At 43.7% G+C, this 21289-nt stretch overlaps 1 protein-coding gene across 1 annotated transcript in view; it reads left to right on the forward strand.

The window, feature by feature from the left end:
- LOC144783879 (olfactory receptor 5F1-like) overlaps nt 1-21289 on the forward strand; it is a 103147-nt gene that overhangs the window by 58323 nt on the left and 23535 nt on the right. The window contains exon 2 of the mRNA XM_078662623.1: nt 3948-4042. Coding sequence (XP_078518749.1) covers nt 3948-4042 — 95 coding nt within the window. The remainder of the gene's footprint in view (nt 1-3947; nt 4043-21289) is intronic.

The raw sequence follows: 21289 nt of genomic DNA on the forward strand, positions 1-21289 counted from the left end.
CTGTACAGTATTGCGCAACCAAAACAGTAGACTAGCCCAATATAAAAATGTTTCTAGAACATTTTACACCCCAAACCTGATTAAGAGTTCAAATCCAATGGATTGTGATATCTGTTGGTTTGATGTCATTGGTGTGGTGTAGGATATTCAGTTTTTTTCACTAAAAAAGAGGTTGATGGCATTGCATCTGTCTGTGGAGTGTGGGATAGGAGATCTAGGCAGGGAGATGCCAACATGCTTCATTGTATTTAAGAGTGTTTTAAAAAACAAATTGAGGGGCATTTAAGTAGTATACAAATCTGGAGAGTGCTCAGTGTCACCACCCATTACTGCCATATCTAGCAACATATCCCTTCCTAGGATGACCAGTGTAGCAACATATCCCTTCCTAGGATGACCAGTGTCCGGGTTTCCAGAACAATTGCCCCCATAATGTACAACACTAAGGGCCCGATTCACAGACCTATCTTAAGATAAAATCCTAAACTTACTACCATTTTGTTATTCACAGAGGGCACTTACTCATTTTGGTATTCACAGAAGGCACTTATTGATTGATTGATGAGTAAGTGCCTTCTGTGAAAACCAAAATGAGTAAATGCCTTCTGAGATTACGAAAATGGTAGTAAGTTTAGGATTTTGTCTTAAGTTAGTTCTGTGAATCGGGCCCTTTATGCCTTATAAAATACTTGATATACAATATAGTGAACCAAAAACCAAATTACATGACCCACCACCCTCGTGATCTGCTCTTTCCGTATTCACATGTCATAGTATACCAGACAACACAGATTAGCCCCAGTTGTTTAACCCCCATGCTGTCTCCAGCCATAGATGTCAGGGTTCACGCTCACATATATGCCACCTAAACACTACTATAGTTCAGAAGAACTATACCTGGTCTATAACCTACATCAGCCACACCTTTCAGCGCCTTGAGACCCTCACGGGTGAGTAGCGCGCTTTACAAACCCCTGATTGATTGTTTGCCAAGAGCCAGTCCAAGGAGTGTAAATTTCCTGCTAAGCTTTCTAATTTCCCCAGCAGGTACCAAACCCTGCAAGCACTGTTCCTGTCCCCTAGGTATCGCCCACCCCATGGAGTTATGTAAGTGCCCCAGGGCACCCTTGCAGTAACAAATAATCTATAGACAACATTAGACAACATGAAAGAAGTCTGCTGCTTTGTACCCGCAATGTGTTCATCCTGCGTTCCTAGAGGGGTATATTGCATGCAGGCATTTAGGTAAGAGGTATGTGGGATGCACTACATTATACTGAGTGAGCTTAACCCGTGCGTAGGTAAGGACTTCCCTCACTCCACCATGTAACCTAACCCATTCTTCAGCCATGATAGGGAACTCACAAACCAATTGCCAGGTCCCATCAAACTTAGAGGGGGGCCTGAGCCTACCTTCTCGCAAGGTGTGGTACATGTGAGTAATAAGCCTCCAACCTTCTGCCAGGGTCAGGGGTGCAATAAGCGGTTGAGTAGGTTCATGAGTATCGGGGAACCTCAGACATGTTTCTCGTGCAGTGGTCGCTATCTTGACATACTGAAGGAATTGGCCTCTGCCCAGCCCAAAGGTCTCTGTCGCCTCCTGCAGGGTGACAAACCAGCCCAATGGATTTAAGTCACCCAGGGTGACACAGCTCCTCTCACGCCAGCGAGTTGTGGCCATAAATTGCTCAATTTGCACAAATGGTCAGATCCTCCACATCTCCAGCTCCGGTGGACAGGGCGCCCTGCAGAGTACCAGCAAAACAAAACAGCCAAAGCACTCGTGCTTGGCCGCTTGCTTTCGTATATTGCGTGGAGGTGCTATTCTATTGGATCACACTGCGAGCGGACTAGAGAGGGAGCACTATATGAGTGCTTTGGCTGTTTCGTTTTGCTGGTCAGACGTGCCTGACGTTAAGGCTTGTTTCTGAATACGGGGATTAGTACGCTAGTGTGTGAATTATGTTAGACATTATGTCTATTTTTAAAGGTGGGATTGATTTCCGTACCAACAAACAATATCATATATTATCTGTGAGGCGCACGGCAAATGAGTATTTTATGGAAAGCAGTGATTGGCTTTTTGTTTCTGACAAAAAACATTGTCTGGAGGCTCAAGAGTACCTTCTCGGAATGCGGAAAAGTTCCTGCTCGAGCCCCCTCCTTCAAAAGGGAAAAATTGATGGCACAATCACCCTCAGGTAATGCGGTGAGAATCTGGAACTCGCTTCCTCCTTTGCTCCGTGCCATCCCCTCCATCCAGATCTTCAAAGCGGACCTCAAATCTCTTATATTCCAAAGACACTTTCAGAACTAATTCCTTCCTTCTCAGACCCCGCCAGGAAGTTCTTTAGTCATTGTAAATTTGTCATATCTATATATATAAAAACAAATGTATGTCTGTCTGTTTGTCTTATATGCATTACTACACCATTCATCCGATCGCCATGAAACTTTAGGAAGTTGTTGAGGACACTCCCGCAAAGGTTTCTGGCATAACAATTTGGTAAATATCAGACCCCCTAACATTTTAACATTAAAAATTGGCGTGCCTATCATTCTTCTCTGAAACATCAATCCACCACGACTATGCAACGGTACAAGACTTTCGGTGAAAATGATGAGTAACAATGTCATCGAAGCTACAATTATAAATGGGAGATTCAAGGGCGAAGATGTACTGTTGCCACGTATTCCAATGATCCCAACAGATATGCCATTTGAATTCAAACGTTTACAGTTTCCGGTGCAACTCGCTTCTGCAATAACCATCAACAAAGCACAAGGACAATCGCTGCAAGTGTGTGGACTAGATTTGGAGAATCCGTGTTTCTCACATGGACAACTGTATGTGGCCAGCTCACGCATCGGAAAACCTTCTGATTTAATCGTGTACGCACCAGACGGAAAAACAAAAAATATTGTGTATTCACAAGCACACGAATAAATAAACAGAATTAAAACGACACTTTGAAATGTTTTCCATATTAAAATGAATAAGTTTCAATAAAAATGACACAATGTAAATTGAATGTTATCATAACAAGTTTCCTTAAATTTCCTTTCTTCTGAGATTGCAGCAAAGCGCGACGGGTAAGCTAGTATACTTATATTTTTGTTTGTACATTCTGTTCTTGTTATGTTTGATATTGTGTTCCTTTTTGCCTGCGTTGTTTTGATTCTATGGCCTGCTATTTTTCGCCAGGAATTTCTTTAGTCATTGTAAATTTGTCATATATATTTATACTTTTGTTTGTACATTCTGTGCTTGTTGTGTTTGATATTGTATTCCTTTTGCCTGCGTTGTTTTGATTCTATGGCCTGCTATTTGTGTTTATTCCATTTTTGTAACAGTTCTCTCATGTAACGTAACTCTTTCTATTGTACAGTGCTTTGACACCTTCGGGTAAAGTCTGCGCTTTATAAAAATGCATTAAATAAATAAATAAATAAATAAAAACTGTGATTGGTCTACAAAGAGCGGACCTGAGAGGGAACTAAATAGGTTTTAAATGTGAATTTACTACAAAGGAGCCTATTGGATCTTCTTCTCTTATGACAAGAGTGATTTGATTACGAGGTAGAAAGTAGGGGTGGTATTCAATCGTTTGAAACTCTTGCTTGTTATTGGCTGTTAAGGTGCTCAAATACTCCATGAAGGATGGCAGTACTCACCATGGCTGGACAGATGATGTTTCGGACACGAAAGGGGATGATGCCAGGTGACCAATACCAATGGAGGTGAAACTCTGTGTAGGCTATTTCGATTTTTGGTGTCATGAAAGGATGCGTTTATATTTCATTTTGTGACTCGAGGCTTGTATACTTGACTGGACATGACCTGTTTGGTACTTGGGTATTTTTTGAAGGTTGATGGATTTAGTGATAATCAACATCTGTGATTATAGGTGCTGATATTGATAGGATTTGCTCTGTTTTACTTTTAGCATGGATAGAAGGCAATATATCCTTAGAAATTCAAGAACTAACAGACGCTACAGAAATACCGACGTATATGAATGTGCATTACAAGATTGCTTTGGTAATCTTCAAGAGCTAATTCCAAGTGAGTTTTGTGCTTTATATGAGCATTTTTTTTTGCATATATACCCAATCAAGTTCTGTCCTGCATCAGGCCTTAGGATTTTTCTATTTATAGTATTGTTGAGTACCCGCCCATTTTAATTATTATTTTTGTTCTGTGGAAATATCATGAGCCAATATCCCCCTATAGATAAAGGCTTTTTAATCTTGATAAGTGACCTCATTGCTTATTCACGTTTGATATAATGTAAGCAATTTCTGAATATATCCTTGAAGTGAGTGTTGTGCTGATTCTAGGCGTTCACCGTGTGGGACTTTGAATTGTCCATGTTTGTTCCTTTTGTATACCCACCAATCAATATTTTTTTTTCACTGGGAGATCTTACCTAACACTATTTATATGCAGACAAGCTGCACTCACCTTCAGGTATTTGGACTTATAGAGGTATTTCCCTCTTCAACACACAAATCATGATAGTATTGAGAGTGTCTAGTATAACATGAGGTTTTTTGTTTTCTTGTTACCAATCATACAAACAATTTGGCGATATTCACTGAATTCGTTGATTGCACTAAGGTTTCATATGAGTCACTTGTTGTTGGTACCAAATGTTAAGAATGGATATAAGCAATGAGTCCTATATTATAGGAGAACAATTTAATTCCTTTTAGAATGCTTGCCATTAAAGTTTGAATTGCTTTGTGTCCTTTTTATTATGTTTATGTCTATCTGGCTTTTTTTTTATTTAGTTTTTTTAAACTTTTTGTCTAAATTCGATAACTAAATAGTGTGTATTTAAGTGTTTTTACAGCCCTGATGAGGTCTAATTTTGGGACGAAACACGTTGGCTGAGCTGATGCATTTGATTGAGAATTAAAACAAAGATTAATGTAAGAAAAGAGATTTCAAGACTCATTGCACTATAATTTGGTGTGAACTGCATGGATCTGAAAAGACTGTTTATAATGTATAAATGTATTATACTTTATTACATGCTCCTTTTCATTTTTTGAAGAGAAGTCTTTTCTCGCATAATGTGACTTCTATAGCAGTCGGGTTACGGAAAGTTGAGCATTTACAATACATTTAACCTGAGTGTCACAGATTTTCATCGTTGTTGTACCACTTGGCCACTTGATGAAACCAAAGCCTTACAAACCAAGCTGCAATTTCGTCCCGAGAAGGAAGCAGCTCCAAACGTGAGTCACCCCATTAAATTCGGGGAGACACATTGGCTGGTGGGTGGGGCCAGGTCCCATTGAAAATACTGTCCAGACTATGTCTGGCCCCGCACACCGCATCACACTTACGACCGCCACGACAAGACGACGATTGCCAGTGCTCCAAGTTCTCCAATGCCCAGCAGGTACGTTTTGTGTGTGTGAAAGGTTGGCCTTATTTGTGTCTTAGCATGAAATTGGCCTAAGGGCATTCAAGCACCAAGTCTTACTCATTATTACAAAAAGAACAATTGATGGACAGAATGCAGAACAATGTCATACATTCACCCCAGTACAGAGATCTGGGTCCACATCCATAGTTTTTTTGCTCACCATGGCAGGGTCTGCCCAGATATGGGTTCCTTGCTCACTTTGCCACTGGATTCAAGCTAGCCTAGCTGATGGCGGCTGATTAGCCAGAAACCAGTCCCAGGATGCTTGTTTCTGGTCAAGGAAAGACATGGCTTGGCAGTTCGGGCTGGATTGTTCCCATGAGGCACAGGGTCAGCCTGATTTGCATATGGACATTTCTGAACTGAGGTGGTGGCGTGAGCTAAAGAATGATGATGGATTAAACCCAGATCAGTTGACTGGGGGTGAGTACTTGCAATGTTCAACACTCCGTCCGTTATTCCCTTTGGTTTTGCTTTGTTCGCCCTAAGTTGTCAGGGTATGCCCAGACGTAGGTCCCTTGCTCACTTTGCCACTGGATTCAAGCTAGCCTGCTGATTAGCCAGAAACAAGTCCCAGGATGCTTGTTTCCGGTCCAGGGAAGACATGGCTTTGCAGTTCGGGCTGGACTGTTCCCATGAGGCACAGGGTCAGACTGATTTGTATATGGCCATGTCTGAACTAGGGTGGCGGAGTGAGCTAAAGAATGATGATGGATTAAAACCAGATCAGTTGACTGGTGGTGGGTGCTTGCAATGTTCAACACTCCGTCACTCATCCCCTTTGGTTTTGCTTAGTTTGCCTTAAGTTGGCAGGGTATGCCCAGACGTTGGTCCCTTGCTCATTGTGCCAGTGGATTCAAGCTAGCCTGGCTGATGATGGCTGATTAGCCAGAAACCCATCCCAGGATGCTTGTTTTCAGTCCAGGGTAGACATGGCTTGGCAGTTTGGGCTGGACTGTTCCCATGAGGCACAGGGTCAGACTGATTTGCATATGGCCATTTCTGAACTGGGGAGGCGGAGTGAGCTAAAGAATGATGATGGATTTAACCCAGATCACTTGACTGGGGGTGAGTGCTTGCAATGTTCAACACTTCGTCCATCATCCCCTTTTGTTTTGCCTTACTCGTTATTAGGCACGCTGGGTGGATAGGTAATTTGCCTACTCTGTCCCCCTGCATCATAGGTGTCTCAGTTTGCAGTGCGTACTGTGTAACTGCTGGACCTACTCACTCCGTTTCCAGAAGTAAAAAAAATGCAGCATTTCAGAAAGAGTGTGCCAGGCTTTGGTAGAATGAAGTATCTGGACAGCAATTCCAAGGGCCTCAGATCAGGAGCGCAACTCAAAGGGCTTCAAACCCCCCCTATAGTGTGTGTCAGCGCCGGGATGAGACAGACTCAATCTGTCTGTCTACAGCCTTTCGTGGATGTATGGGTCAATTCACTCAGTTTGTCCTGTTTGGCTTTTGAAATTAAAATGCACAAAATCACTAGAAGTAAAACAGATGGCCTTACAGAGCCAGAAAGTGTGGACCGCTCTAATGCTTAATAACAAGGCGGCTCTGCTGCCTAAAATTAAAACAAACACGAAGAAATACATGTAAGTAATTCCTATCCTTTGGAAAAGGGCCGGGTATGCTGTGTAGGCGGGGACTGGAAGACGCACATGGATCTGGTCACCCCTTGTAAGCAGGAGTGCTGACATGGGTTGTTCAGGGCAGCAGTGATGCTTTCTGGCACCCCAGTATGTCAGGGAACCCCTCTAGCAGGCACTGTACAGGGCTCAAGGGTCTGCAGGGCATCCTACGGTAGCTTCTTGGTTTTTTCATGGTTAAGTGGAGGGAGAGCCTCAGCAAGTTCTTCTAACCCAAGGCAGGCCCAGGAGTAACAAATCAGTGTCAGATTTTCTGTACTGTACTGACCATGTTCAGGATTTCCAGTTATAATTGGTGTGTGAATTTTTGCTACATAGCTATCGTGAAAATCTGGCATGTATTATTAAATTTTTATGGGGGAGTGTTTTATATTGCGCCAACAAGAGCAGGAGGTATCAGAGCGCTTTACATGAGCACCAGTTGTGTTACAACCTCTTCTGACCCTGCATCTTCACTCTGCAGATTGCTGGAAGAATTGCCATCCCAAACCCCCTAAAATTTGTATTAGCCCACAGCCTCCTCGAAATTTGGCTCTAGTTGTGCCTCTGCCCATCTCAAAAGAAATGGTGATATTTTTCTGGTAATAGATGGTACTAACCCATGCGTGTATGAATTGAAAGGCACAGCTTTTTTTGTAATTAAAGCAGCATTTGGTGTATTTCAATGTGAACTGCTCCCATGAGGCTTATAAAACTATTGTTTCATCGTAGCGCACACACAATGATTTCATGACATACCCTCTGCCACTAGTCACTATGATCTGGGTACTGAGTTAAACTCCATCATTGTCTGACAAACAAAAAGCGCAAATCTGAAAAAATCTTGCTAGTGCTGTAGCAATAATGTAAAATGAAAAGAAACAGTAAGTCCCCATCACTTTTGAATTATGTTGTGAGTTAAGGATAGTACTTTAAAGCCTGTCTGCATACATTTGTATGCCTATTGAATGTGGAGACTATATCCTTCATCTTTAAAATCCCTTCGGTCAGTTGGTGTCACTCACTTTGCGCATTCGTTAAAAGTCGAAGATGAATGTTACACCTCATTACTGTCAAACATCACTATCCACCAATGAGTGACAGAGACTGAATTTTAGTTCTCTGAGAAAACTCTACTGAAATACTGGTGGCCGTCGCCGACCAGCTATCTGAAGCTGAACTCGGACAAGACGGAGGTCCTCATCTTCGGCTCTAACCCTTCAGCCTGGGACGACTCCTGGTGGCTGACGGCACTGGGGGCAGCCCCGACACCCACCGACCACGCACGCAACCTGGGAATCATCCTCGACTCAACGCTCTCAATGACCAAGTAAGTAAACGCCGTCTCCTCCTCCTACTTCAACACCCTCCGCATGCTCCGCAAGATCTACGGATGGATCCCGACAGATACAAGAAAGACAGTCACCCAGGCCATCGTCCTCAGCAGACTCGACTACAGAAACGCCCTTTACGGGGGAGTCCTGACCAAGCCACGGCCACATCACCCCCCACCTGAGAAACCTGCACTGGCTCCCCGTCAACAAGAGGACATCCTTCAAGCTGCTCACCCACACACACAAGGCACTCCACAAGACCGGCCCAGCCTACCTCAACCGTCAGTTATACTCCACCGGCCTCTGACTCACCACCGTCCCACGCATCTGAAGAACAACCACCGGTGGGAGATCCTTCTGCCACCTTGCCGCCAAGACATGGAACACCCTCCTACTGAGCCTACGACAGACCCAAGACCTGCTGACCTTCAGGAGGATACTCAAGACCTGGCTGTTCGATCACTAGTGCCCCCCGCGCTTTGAGACTTTCGCAGGTATGTAGTGCACTTTACAAATGATTGATTGATTGAAGCTACTGTCCATAGAAACATGTGATACATTCTAGCAGTACCCAAAAACATTAAAGTTAAGAACACATTACAAGATACATCCAGAACCAATTCATTTAAAAAGCATAACATGGATTTTTATGCTATGCCGCAAATATGTGTTCTTCAATTTCACCAATTGGTTGGCAGTCTGTTTAGTGGTATCATTATTTTCTCAATGGTACACAACCGGTTTCTAAGTGTTTTTTTTTTTTTATTATTGATCTAGTTTGCACACAACAACATGCCCCACAGAATAAAGACAGCAGAAGATTATGTGCTGGAAAACAAAGATTTCATGGTTGAAGAAGTGCGTGGGCAAAAGATGTTAATTTGCAGGTTTTGCAGCGTGACTGTCCCAATAGTAACTGAGAAGACTGCAAGCCAAATTGCTGAACATCTTGTCACCAAGAACCACCGAATAGTGACAGCCTATGCCAGATGCCTCTTGCTGAGACAATCACATGCTTCAAAAGAAAAGGGGAGGAAGAACAGGATGTGACACATGAATTTTTGACGTGCCCTAGTGCAATCTGGAACCAGTTACACCAAGCCGATGGACCGATTGGGAATCTGTTCCTCAAGCATGCACCAGCATGCAAAACATTACCAAAAGCAGATCTTGAACATATTTCAGAGTTACTCCAAGGTGATGTAAAGATCTGGTACCATTGATTGAGAGATGCATGGCAGTGCTAATCACATTTTGTGGTGCAAAAAATGGATGGTACAGACGTACCATCATGGCAGATCTAGATGTACTGGAAACCTGCAACGCAGTGTCACTTGGAATGCTGTTGCAGAGAGTTCTTACCAAGTTTAACAAAGATTGTAGTGATATTGTTTGTAGCGATTCAGCTACGTATATGAAAACGTTATGTGATGACCTGTCAAAAGCAATGCCTGAGCTGAAGTGATTCCCTGTAAGAGATCCTTGCTACTTGCTAGATGGTATGCTGAAAGCATCTTTACAATCTTCTGATTTAATTAAGAATGCTATTGATTTTGTAGTCCATTCAGGCGCACTGTTTGGTTATGCGCGGTAACTCAAACGCAAATATTTCTCATTTTGTGTGGCAGCAAATAAAGAGTCATCCCAACTGTCATTTAGTCAGTGGTTCTCAGTCCTAGAGTCCGTGAATGCAATATTATCTATGTGGCGACCGTTTACTGAATTTTTGCTTAGTGATGATGCAAAATGCAATAAATGTGAGGATCTCCGTGTGCATATTGATGTTAAAAAAAGTACACTGTATTGCATTCTTAGATTTTTACAGGAAAACATGACTGCTGTAGTGGACATAATCAAAAACCTTGAGTCAGAAAACACCCTTGTCTACCAAGTGTTCGACATAATTTGTGTAGATGTCAAACATCTCCACAAGAGTAGGCTAGAAGACACTTTTAGTTACTCTGGCACTGCAACATGTTCCCTGTTAGAATGCTTTCCACTTGGTAAATAAAGAAGTGTTGAGGTCCAATTCAGGAGATTTTTTTTCACAATGTATGAGAAACGGCTAGCTATAATGCATAGAAATGTCCCTTCACAAACCATGGCGTTTGAAGTCAATGAAGCCTCACTTTTGGTACGCTGCCGAGGTATTAGATCCCTTCTGTAAAGGAGAATTTTTCTCCGGAGTTTGACAAGTACAGCTTTAATTTAGACCGCTTTAATACCTCAGAGGCCATATGCACCCAGTTCAACGCATATTTTGTAGAACCTGGCCCAGAGAATGTCAACCTTGAGGTGCACCAATACTGGCATGGAAAGCTATGTCAATGGCCAGAGTTGGCAAATTGTGTGCTGGCTGTTTTGGCGTTGCCAGTCTCAAGTACCAATGTCGAGAGGGCCTTTTCACAAATAAAAGTGTACATGGGAAGGAAAGAGAGCGAATGACCAAAGAATCATTGAAGAAATATTGTATGGTGTACTACAATAAATTCGACTTATAAGAATTTATTTGGCCCTCATATACACTGTACGTACACTGTCTTTATACCATGCATCAATGAAGAAAACCAGTAATAATAAAAGCAAAGTGTTCCATAAACACTGGTAAAACACAGTTTCCATTGTTTTGTATGGTGCAAAAATGAGTAACCACTGAAAAGCACTGTTTTTCTTTTTTTTAGGTATTGAAATCACTGGAAAACACTGACAAAACAACAACAGAATTTACCAAACATAGAAACTGAAAACAAGAAAGCCTAACTAAAGCCCACTTTGGCATAACAGCGCTGTAGGCAGTTGCCTGTTGACAAGGCCAGTCACTTAGCCCAGCAGTCAATTTGCAGATTATGGGTTGTTAACTTTGGAAGGCCCAAAGCCCCATACTGTGGTGTATAGATGAAACCAAAAACAATTTCTTCAGAGTGGGTGTTATGACAAACCTTTCAAAAAGGACATGTTTACATAAGAATTGTAAGCAAATCCTGGAATACTAGCAAGATTGAAGCATGTATGCTCTGTGTAGGTATTATGACAAACCAAGCATAAAGGGCAGGTTTGAAAATGGATCAACTAAGAAGTCAATTTCAAGCTTTTGACTGCCCACACTTATTGGGACTTGGTGTTTTGTGAGTGTGGTAAGCAGGGGCGGCTGGTGACATTTGAAAGTGGTGGGTGTAAACTAATTTGCATATTGCACCGCAGCGAGCGAGCGCAGCGAGCGAGCCCGAACCACCTTGCATCCATCCATACATCATTCATGCATCCACCCATCCATCCATCCACCCACCCACCCATCCATCCACCAATTCTGCATCCATCCTGCATCCATCATTCATTCATGCATCCACCCATCCATCCAGCATCCATCATTCATTCATGCATTCACCCATCCATCCATCCTGCATCCATCATTCATTCATGCATCCACCCATCCATCCATCCACCCATCCATCCTGCATCCATCATTCATTCATGCATCCACCCATCCATCCATCCACCCATCCATCCTGCATCCATCCATCCATCATTCATTCATGCATCCATCCATCCACTTATCCATCCACCCATCCATCCACCCATCCACCCATCCATCATCCATCCTGCATCCATTCCTGCATCCATTCATGTGTCCACCCATCCATCCACCCATCCTGCATCCATCATTCATTCATGCACCCATCCATCCATCCATCCATCCACCCATCCATCCTGCATCCATCATTCATTCATCCACCCATCCATCCATCCACCCATCCACCCATCCAGCATCCATCATTCATGCACCCATCCATCCACCCTGCATCCATCCTGCATCTATCATTCATTCAATCATGCATCCATTCATCCACCCATCCATCCATCCACCCATCCATCATCCATCCTGCATCCATTCCTGCATCCACCCATCCATCCATCCATCATTCATTCATGCACCCATCCATCCACCCTGCATCCATCCTGCATCCATCATTCATTCATCCACCCATCCTGCATCCATCCTGCATCCATCATTCATTCATGCATCCACCCATCCATTCATCCACCCATCATTCATCCTGCATCCATCCATTCATGCATCCACCCATCCTGCATCCATCATTCATGTATTTTTATGACCATATAACTTGCACACAGCTTGTCAGTGTTTAATACCAGTCTCGAACCTTGTACTCCAGCACCAATGATACATAATTAATATTAATTGTTTTGAAAAACATGTATTTATTCGACACCAATTTCACACCTTAGTCGGAACATCATTTTTATTTGTTTTTTAAAATATCTATTTATTTAACACCAAAGTAAGTCATGTATACATTTTTATGGTTCGATAAGAGGCTCGAACCTGGTTTCCCAGCACCAAAGTCGGCCGTGCTATCCGTCAGGGGTTATGTAACCGGGCTATGTAGTGACCAGCCAATCCTGCGCCAGGATTGGCTGGGGGGCACCATGACTCCTCGCCCAGTTGCCCTGTGTAACCCCGGGGGCTGCGGCCCGCCCCCTGGTCCTCTCTCTAAGGGGGAATTCAGAAGAAAACGATCTGCGCATGCGCGGGCATGTTTGTGCCCAAAAATACACTTGCGCAGCTGAAGCAGCCCGATCCTCCCCCCCCCCCATGCGCACATCCATCCACCAATTCTGCATCCATCCTGCATCCATCATTCATTCATGCATCCACCCATCCATCCAGCATCCATCATTCATTCATGCATTCACCCATCCATCCATCCTGCATCCATCATTCATTCATGCATCCACCCATCCATCCATCCACCCATCCATCCTGCATCCATCATTCATTCATGCATCCACCCATCCATCCATCCACCCATCCATCCTGCATCCATCCATCCATCATTCATTCATGCATCCATCCATCCACTTATCCATCCACCCATCCATCCACCCATCCACCCATCCATCATCCATCCTGCATCCATTCCTGCATCCATTCATGTGTCCACCCATCCATCCACCCATCCTGCATCCATCATTCATTCATGCACCCATCCATCCATCCATCCACCCATCCATCCTGCATCCATCATTCATTCATCCACCCATCCATCCATCCACCCATCCACCCATCCAGCATCCATCCATCATTCATGCACCCATCCATCCACCCTGCATCCATCCTGCATCTATCATTCATTCAATCATGCATCCATTCATCCACCCATCCATCCATCCACCCATCCATCATCCATCCTGCATCCACCCATCCATCCATCCATCATTCATTCATGCACCCATCCATCCACCCTGCATCCATCCTGCATCCATCATTCATTCATCCACCCATCCTGCATCCATCCTGCATCCATCATTCATTCATGCATCCACCCATCCATTCATCCACCCATCATTCATCCATCCATCCACCCATCCTGCATCCATCATTCATTCATGCACCCATCCATCCACCCTGCATCCATCCTGCATCCATCATTCATTCATCTACCCATCCACCCATCCTGCATCCATCCTGCATCCATCATTCATTCATGCATCCACCCATCCATTCATCCACCCATCATTCATCCTGCATCCATCCATTCATGCATCCACCCATCCTGCATCCATCATTCATGTATTTTTATGACCATATAACTTGCACACAGCTTGTCAGTGTTTAATACCAGTCTCGAACCTTGTACTCCAGCACCAATGATACATAATTAATATTAATTGTTTTTAAAAACATGTATTTATTCGACACCAATTTCACACCTTAGTCGGAACATCATTTTTATTTGTTTTTTAAAATATCTATTTATTTAACACCAAAGTAAGTCATGTATACATTTTTATGGTTCGATAAGAGGCTCGAACCTGGTTTCCCAGCACCAAAGTCGGCCGTGCTATCCGTCAGGGGTTATGTAACCGGGCTATGTAGTGACCAGCCAATCCTGCGCCAGGATTGGCTGGGGGGGCACCATGACTCCTCGCCCAGTCGCCCTGTGTAACCCCGGGGGCTGCGGCCCGCCCCCTGGTCCTCTCTCTAAGGGGAAATTCAGAAGAAAACGATCTGCGCATGCGCGGGCATGTTTGTGCCCAAAAATACACTTGCGCAGCTGCAGCAGCCCGATCCTCCCCCCCCCCCCCATGCGCACTCCGGGAAGGTCGGGTGTCTCCCGGTTTCCCGGCCGGCAGATAGCGCGATTTTTTAAAATAATTGTGTTTGGCTTCTAGTGACGACGTGGTGGGTCCATGGGGCTTAGGGGGGCTTCGCCCCTACGCCCCAATGGACGCACCGCGCCTGGTGGTAAGGTATATGTCAAATTAGTTGTTGGCTGCCCTACAATCTGAAAGCATAGCTTCTAATCATACTTTTACCAGTTCTGACATAAACATCCCTTTTATTTTTAAGTGTTGGCATGTTGTAGTAGGTTGACAGAAACAAGGATTATATAGCTGAGTAGTTTATCAGAATATTTTCATACTCTTGATCTGAGCAGTTTTCTGATGGCACGGAAGGTGCATGTGCAGTAAAGCTGTGCCTTATGGATTTTTTGGCTTTGTGGGACATTCCTACACAAAGTGATTGCAATTTCAACCATATAGGCACTAGGGGGCAGATGTATCAACGGAATTTTTAGTCACAAACGCTGCGATTCACAAAAGAGCAGCGCTTGCGACACACAATTCGCAAAACGGTATGTAGTAGGGAAATCGCGGCGCAAAATTAAGGAATCGCAATATTTGCGATTCCTTAATTTTGCGTAAGCCTTTAAGGAATCGCAAATTGCGATTCCTTAAATGCTATGCCACAAGCATTGAATTTTTGAGATTTCTCCTTAAGAAATCGCAAATTACCACCAACTTCAAGTTGGTGGTAATTTGCGATTTCTTTCACAAATGCACTTTTTGGCATTTGTGAAGGTGCCATATAACGCACATACATGCGCTTAGGGCATGTATGTGCGCCATATGTGCACACATGTTCATTTTAGGGCTGCATCAGGGTGTCCTTATGACACCTTTATACGCTTGAAATTATTCTCAATTTGCCATTCTCAAATTGGGAATGACCTCCTGGCCCATAGAAATGAATGGAAAGTATTCCTTATTTGCGATTTCGCAATTTGCTAATCGCAATTAAGGGAAAACTAAGAAATCGCTAAAAAAATTGCGATTTTCATACATATGCCCCTTAGTCATCTATATTTTCTAGTTTTTAGCTTCACACTCCCTTTTTGCATCGTCCTGGAAGTGTCTACTTACATAGGACTCTCATGTTTCTGTTTCTACCATAAGAAACTCAATGTTTGATGTATATTCCTTCCTCTCTCCCACTTCTTTTTCTGAAGTCACTAGCCTAACTTCACCATCAAATCAGTATCTATAACAGAAGGAAGCCCTCTTTCCTTAATATCAATTGGCCTTAATTACCAAGTGATTAAAAACAGCTAGTAATGAAAAAGACCCTGCTTTCCAGGATTAATATTTATTAATTGATTATCAACGGTTTGCAGAAATGTATTTCAAGCAAACAGTTTTCCAGTCTACTTCTTAAACAAAAAAGTAGGTAATGCGGATCTCTATATTTTAGCAGTGGTGTTGACCATGAGGCTTGAACTCAAACCAAATAAGAGAAAACAAAAGCAATCCTAAATTCTTTGTTGGGAAAGGCTGAGAGCCCTATTATAAAATGCAGATGAGTTGAGGTAGTAAATTGGATTTATTGAGGAATAGAAACTCAAGTTGAAGCCTCAAAAGAGGGTGCTGGAATTGAAATTTGTCTGGTATTAAACAGGTTTGGCTACAGCATCCAGAGGGCCAATCATATGGGCCTGGTAATAACATTACCTCTTGGTGAATTATGTCACCCACAAGAGAAGTATCCCTGTGCGTTACTTTTGCCAAGAAACCGTGTAGGCACAAACACTATCCTTTTGAGCTTTAATCAACAGCTTGTTTGAATGATGTGGATTGCCACTCTGACTGTTTTTCTATTACCAGGACTCTTTCATCCACAGAGAGTGCTGAGGTTAGCTTAGGGTTAGTAGGGAAAAAGTGATGGACAATCTAGTACTGGCTGTGCTCTCTGCAAAACTTTGCACTTGGACTCTAGTTACCTTCCTCCTCATTTTGTCCTATTGGGCTTGCCCTACTTCTCAGCCCCATAATTAAACCCCTAGGCCCTGATCTACCTTGGTACTGCACTTGGTCGTTCTCTTTGTCTGAGATGGATACAATGGCCTCTGGCCTACTCTTGAAGGACTTGTATACGTTTTTGAATTTGGCCAGCACATGCTATGCATCTCTATACTTTCTTTATTGACAGATTGAACATAATAGTTAATCCACAATGACAAAGGTAAAACTAATCATACAAAATTATATGCCCAACAAAAAAAAAATTACGTTGACAAAATAAAACATGCACTATAAATGAGCAACAATTTGCAACAGATTCCAGAACAGGAAAAGGGATCTAGATAAAATTGCTAAAAATTCCATAAAAAGTACATAACCAGAGTGCATTAAGAAAATCATTACAGTAAGACAATATTATCTTGCTAGACAACCATAATCATCCAAGAAAAATCGATACAAGAATAAAGTGAGATAGGCTAACGTAAAGCACTCAATTTATGTTGCTAGCAAGGGGTGTTGCAAACCCTTGGGGGCAGATGTACAGGCCCCTATCCCCACGGGAACATCACTTTTTGTGACGTTTCCATGGCGATAGGGGCTTCGCCTTATTTACAAGGCAGCGTTAATCCACCTATAGTGGCTTAACGCTGCCTTGAAAATAAGGCCCACTTTCAAGCTATCCTTAGAGTGAAAGGGGTGGGCAGTGGGTGTTGGGGTGGGCGTTACCCCGCATCGCCTATTGATTTTGATGCTGCCCCCTATTTACAAGAGCAGCGTAATTAGGAGGCATCGCCTAAATTAAGACCATGGAAAACCTGACTTAAGTTGGCGAAATGAGGAGAAATGCTTTATTTCTCCTCGTTTTCTTTTTTTCCATGTGTGCTTCCTTGTGCAGCATCCATGGAAAAAGCAAAATGCCTTGGATTGTTTGTGTAGGAAGGTGACTCTTCCTGCACATAAACAATCCTTAAAACAAAATGACATTTTGTAACTTCTGTGTGGGCTGCATTAAGCAGCATAGATAGAAGTGACAAAATGGCATTCCAGGATTGTTTATGTGCAGGAAGGGACACATTCCTGTACATAACCAATCCTCATCTGAACACAGACACTATGGTGCAAGGGTGTCTTTGTTGGCGCTATATTGCTAATTGCAGGGGGAAACACAGGGCTGGACCATATCTTTGTAAATATGGTACAGCCTCGCGTTTCTGAAGTGGCGGAGTGAAACATTAAGCAATGACAGCTAACTCCTCACTCCGCCACTTATTTGTACATATGCCGCTTTATACCTAAACAGTCATGCTTCAAAAAGGAATTTGGAACCTGCAATCACTGCCCCTATTATATAGATGATAGTACTCCCGAAAGTGACCTTCTTGTTTAATACTATCCCATTGCTATTTCCAGACAAGCACATCAGGAAGCTGCAAGGCTGGATATTCAGCTTTATTTAGGCATCCAAATTGGCTAGGATTGCCTGGAAAAAGCAAAGGAGGCAACTAAAACAGGGGGTATAGGCACATGGTGGTAGCAGAGGACGAGAAATGCATGGAGCCCTGTCCAGGGTTGGACTGGGAATAAAAATCGTCCCGGGCACGCAAAAATAAAGTGGCCCACATTTGCATATTGCCTTTCTGCAAAATGCTACTCCGACAACATTTTATATAAAAAGGGGGGGGGGAGGTTAAAAAAGTGCAAGGATTCGTTCACACTGGTGAAACAAATGTAAATGTACCTGTATTTGTAGAGTGCACAGCTACTTACCTGAGGTAGTGTCCCGGCGCTGTCCGTATACCGCTTAGGAACCCTTCCTGGTTTTCCCTGTGAGTGTCCACTCCTGGGCACTCCCAGGGTGAAATCAGGCATTACAGCGCTTTTGGGGCCGTTGTGGAGATTAAGCAAGCTATTGCCCAGAGTCGCAGAGTGGGACCCATGATTAGAATAGGCACCGAGGCGAGAATTATCAGGTCCGAGGAAATTGAGCCCTGAGGCGGGTATTGAACCCTGGTCCAGGGCCAGAACTATGCATCAGGGTCTGCCGCTCTAACCATTTGAGCCACACTCCTCCACAAACACACCTGCAAACAAGTGAGGCCACTTCTGCTCAGGCCCCCTGCCCCTGCTCAATATGCATACATTAATGGGCCGGCCCAGCGAGAGATTGGGAGTGAGCGAAATCTCTGCCATTGATAAAAGGGGGGTAATTGACGCCCATCTGCCTCCAGGCAGGCCGGTCAGGGCGCCACTGGGCCATTGGCGGCATCCGAACAATGCAGAAACCACCCATATCAACCCCCCCAGACTGCTTAAAAAAGAAGCCCACAGCTGGAAATCGGATAACGATCCCTCTGGCATTGCCCGGGTGCCCACGTTACCAATCCGTCCCTGGTCCTGTCAGAAAGTGAAGCTCGCGAGTCATGACTCATGGCAAATATCTCTTAACATTTTTTACAAGACAGTAAAACCTGCACCATTAAAACAAAATCATCTCTTCACTTACTGGACTCCTCTGAGGCTCGAAAAACTTACTTGAGAAACTCAATGATTCAAGAGATGCAACGCTGCAGAAACAGATGACAAATACATATTTGTGGAGTGCTGAGAGTTGGCAGTTTCCTGGACAGAGGTTACTGGGGTACTGAAGGAAATTGTGGCCGCTGAGGTTAAGGTAAGCCATTCCTTAATATGTTTTGGGATTGACACAGCACCGAACAAATGGCATAAGATCTTGCTGTTCCTCTTGAAGCAGATAGCGAGAAGAGAAATCTGCAAGAAGTGGGTTCAACCTGAACCCCCATCAGAGCGGGAGTGGATAACTTCAGCAGGGCCGTACTGACTACCGGGCAGTTTGGAATGCTGCCGAGCTGGGGGCGGATTTCACTGCGGTGGGGGCTAATTTCGTTCAAGGAGACTGTTATAATCTATTACTACACTTCCCTTCTCTATGGTTCCTCTATCTACTGCTCAGCCAGTGTGTGTATAAATGTACCTGAAAGTGACTGGAATGTTGGAGGTATGATGCAGTCATGGAATGTTAGGTGCTTGAGAAGCTGTAGAGTGTCAGTTGGTGGCAGGCTGAGCAGGACAGAGGCTGCTCCTGGTGGGGCGTTATATGGATTTACCATCTTCCTGTAATCTACTGATCTGATTATCTTGACAATAAATCTAATGAATATATCTACACTACATCTGGCTACAAGGACAATCATATTCACAATACTGGCGACGAGGTCAAAAGAACTACGTGTTGGAGAAGGATTACCCACATTACCCTGAATTAACCTGGATTACCATGAAACTAAAGATTTAAAAAACGACAAGAATATTGAATTTAGAAGAATACATAAGCAACGCTCTGGTAAGCCCCACCAGTGTTCTTAATCAACAGGACAGCCTGCAGACCAGAGCGTTTGACATTTATCTGCTTGTGTGCAACATGGATTTTGAAGGTCTGCCTACAGTCTGACCCTGTGACTGACGGAGTAACAATTGAAGATCTAACTTGTCTTCTATGTGTTCGCATCGTTTTGACTGTGCTGGTTAAAAAAATTAATAACTTTCACATGCTGACTGTCCCGCAATCCATTGAATTTGACCTGGGACCTGAGGCAGCACGAGTTAAACAGACTGGCTGTGAGTATTTTACCTGTGACTAGTGGCAGCAGACAGCGAGTTTTCCCTTCTTAGTTTTACATGTGGTCAGTTTGCTGCATGGGAGTGGATTTAACTTGGGACTGAAGCGGCGGCGGCGTTTGAGTGAGAAACAGACGGTGTAGAACTGACCTGGCAGCCGACAGCTGGTGAGTCTACACTTCACGTTACGAATAATTTAAGCGGACTAGCTGCGGCTGTGAAAACAAGGTCTGGGGGCAGAGTAGCTTCTCGTAACGTGTTTTGGGACATTTTTATTAAGCTAATATACATTACATGTTCCCCAACTCACCATATACGGCACCTGCGACGGTTGAGACGGTTGACTGGCGGAGCTCTTCTTTCTTCCCTTGCTGGTGCACGACTGATGACGTTGCTCGAATTCTCCGGCGTGTTGGTGAAGGCTGTGACGTCAGATGACTGCAGTGTCTCGAAGGGCAATCACGATAAAGCAGTAAACGTGGCCCATCTACCTTAGAAAATGACGCTGAACGACGCTGTGGCGGCCATCTTAGCACCTTGGGAAGGATCTCCTTGTTTGGCTGAGGATCACGACATTAAAGATTGTTCTTCGATAGATTTAGGGTTATTTTGCCTCCCGCTTTCATTCTTGCTGTCCAGACTCCTCATCATTCCCTCTTATCAAGGGATGCAGCGTTTTTCTTTTCTAACTCAGAGTGGGATTGTCGTGTCCTTGTTAGTGCCGACCCCTCGCATATGGTCAGTTGAAACTTGGTTGTCATCACTGCAACTATGGTACTGGTGCTGTATTGGAAACACTGGATCCGGCATATTCTTTCTGGACTTTGGGTGAGGAGTTTCATGGATTTCGGGTGAGAAATCGCTCACCGATCGCAGACAACGGTGACTACGTTTTTTGTTTTGGTTTATTGTGTTACTGAAACTTTGGCCTATTTACAACTAGGTGCTTATAATATTGTAATGGGAGTTTGTTACTATTGTCGCTGAATCTTTCTGTCTGTTTTGTCTGAATTTCTTTAATTTATATGGAAAGGGAGAGGTAGAGTGTGTGTTGTGTTTATTGTCCTTGCTTGCGTACTTGGTTTGGTGTGTACTTGGTTTGGTGTGTACTTAGATTGGTGTGTACTAAGTTTAGCGTGTGTTTTCC

Source organism: Lissotriton helveticus, chromosome 10 (genome assembly GCF_964261635.1).
Source record: "Lissotriton helveticus chromosome 10, aLisHel1.1, whole genome shotgun sequence".
Taxonomy (NCBI): Eukaryota; Metazoa; Chordata; class Amphibia; order Caudata; family Salamandridae; genus Lissotriton; species Lissotriton helveticus.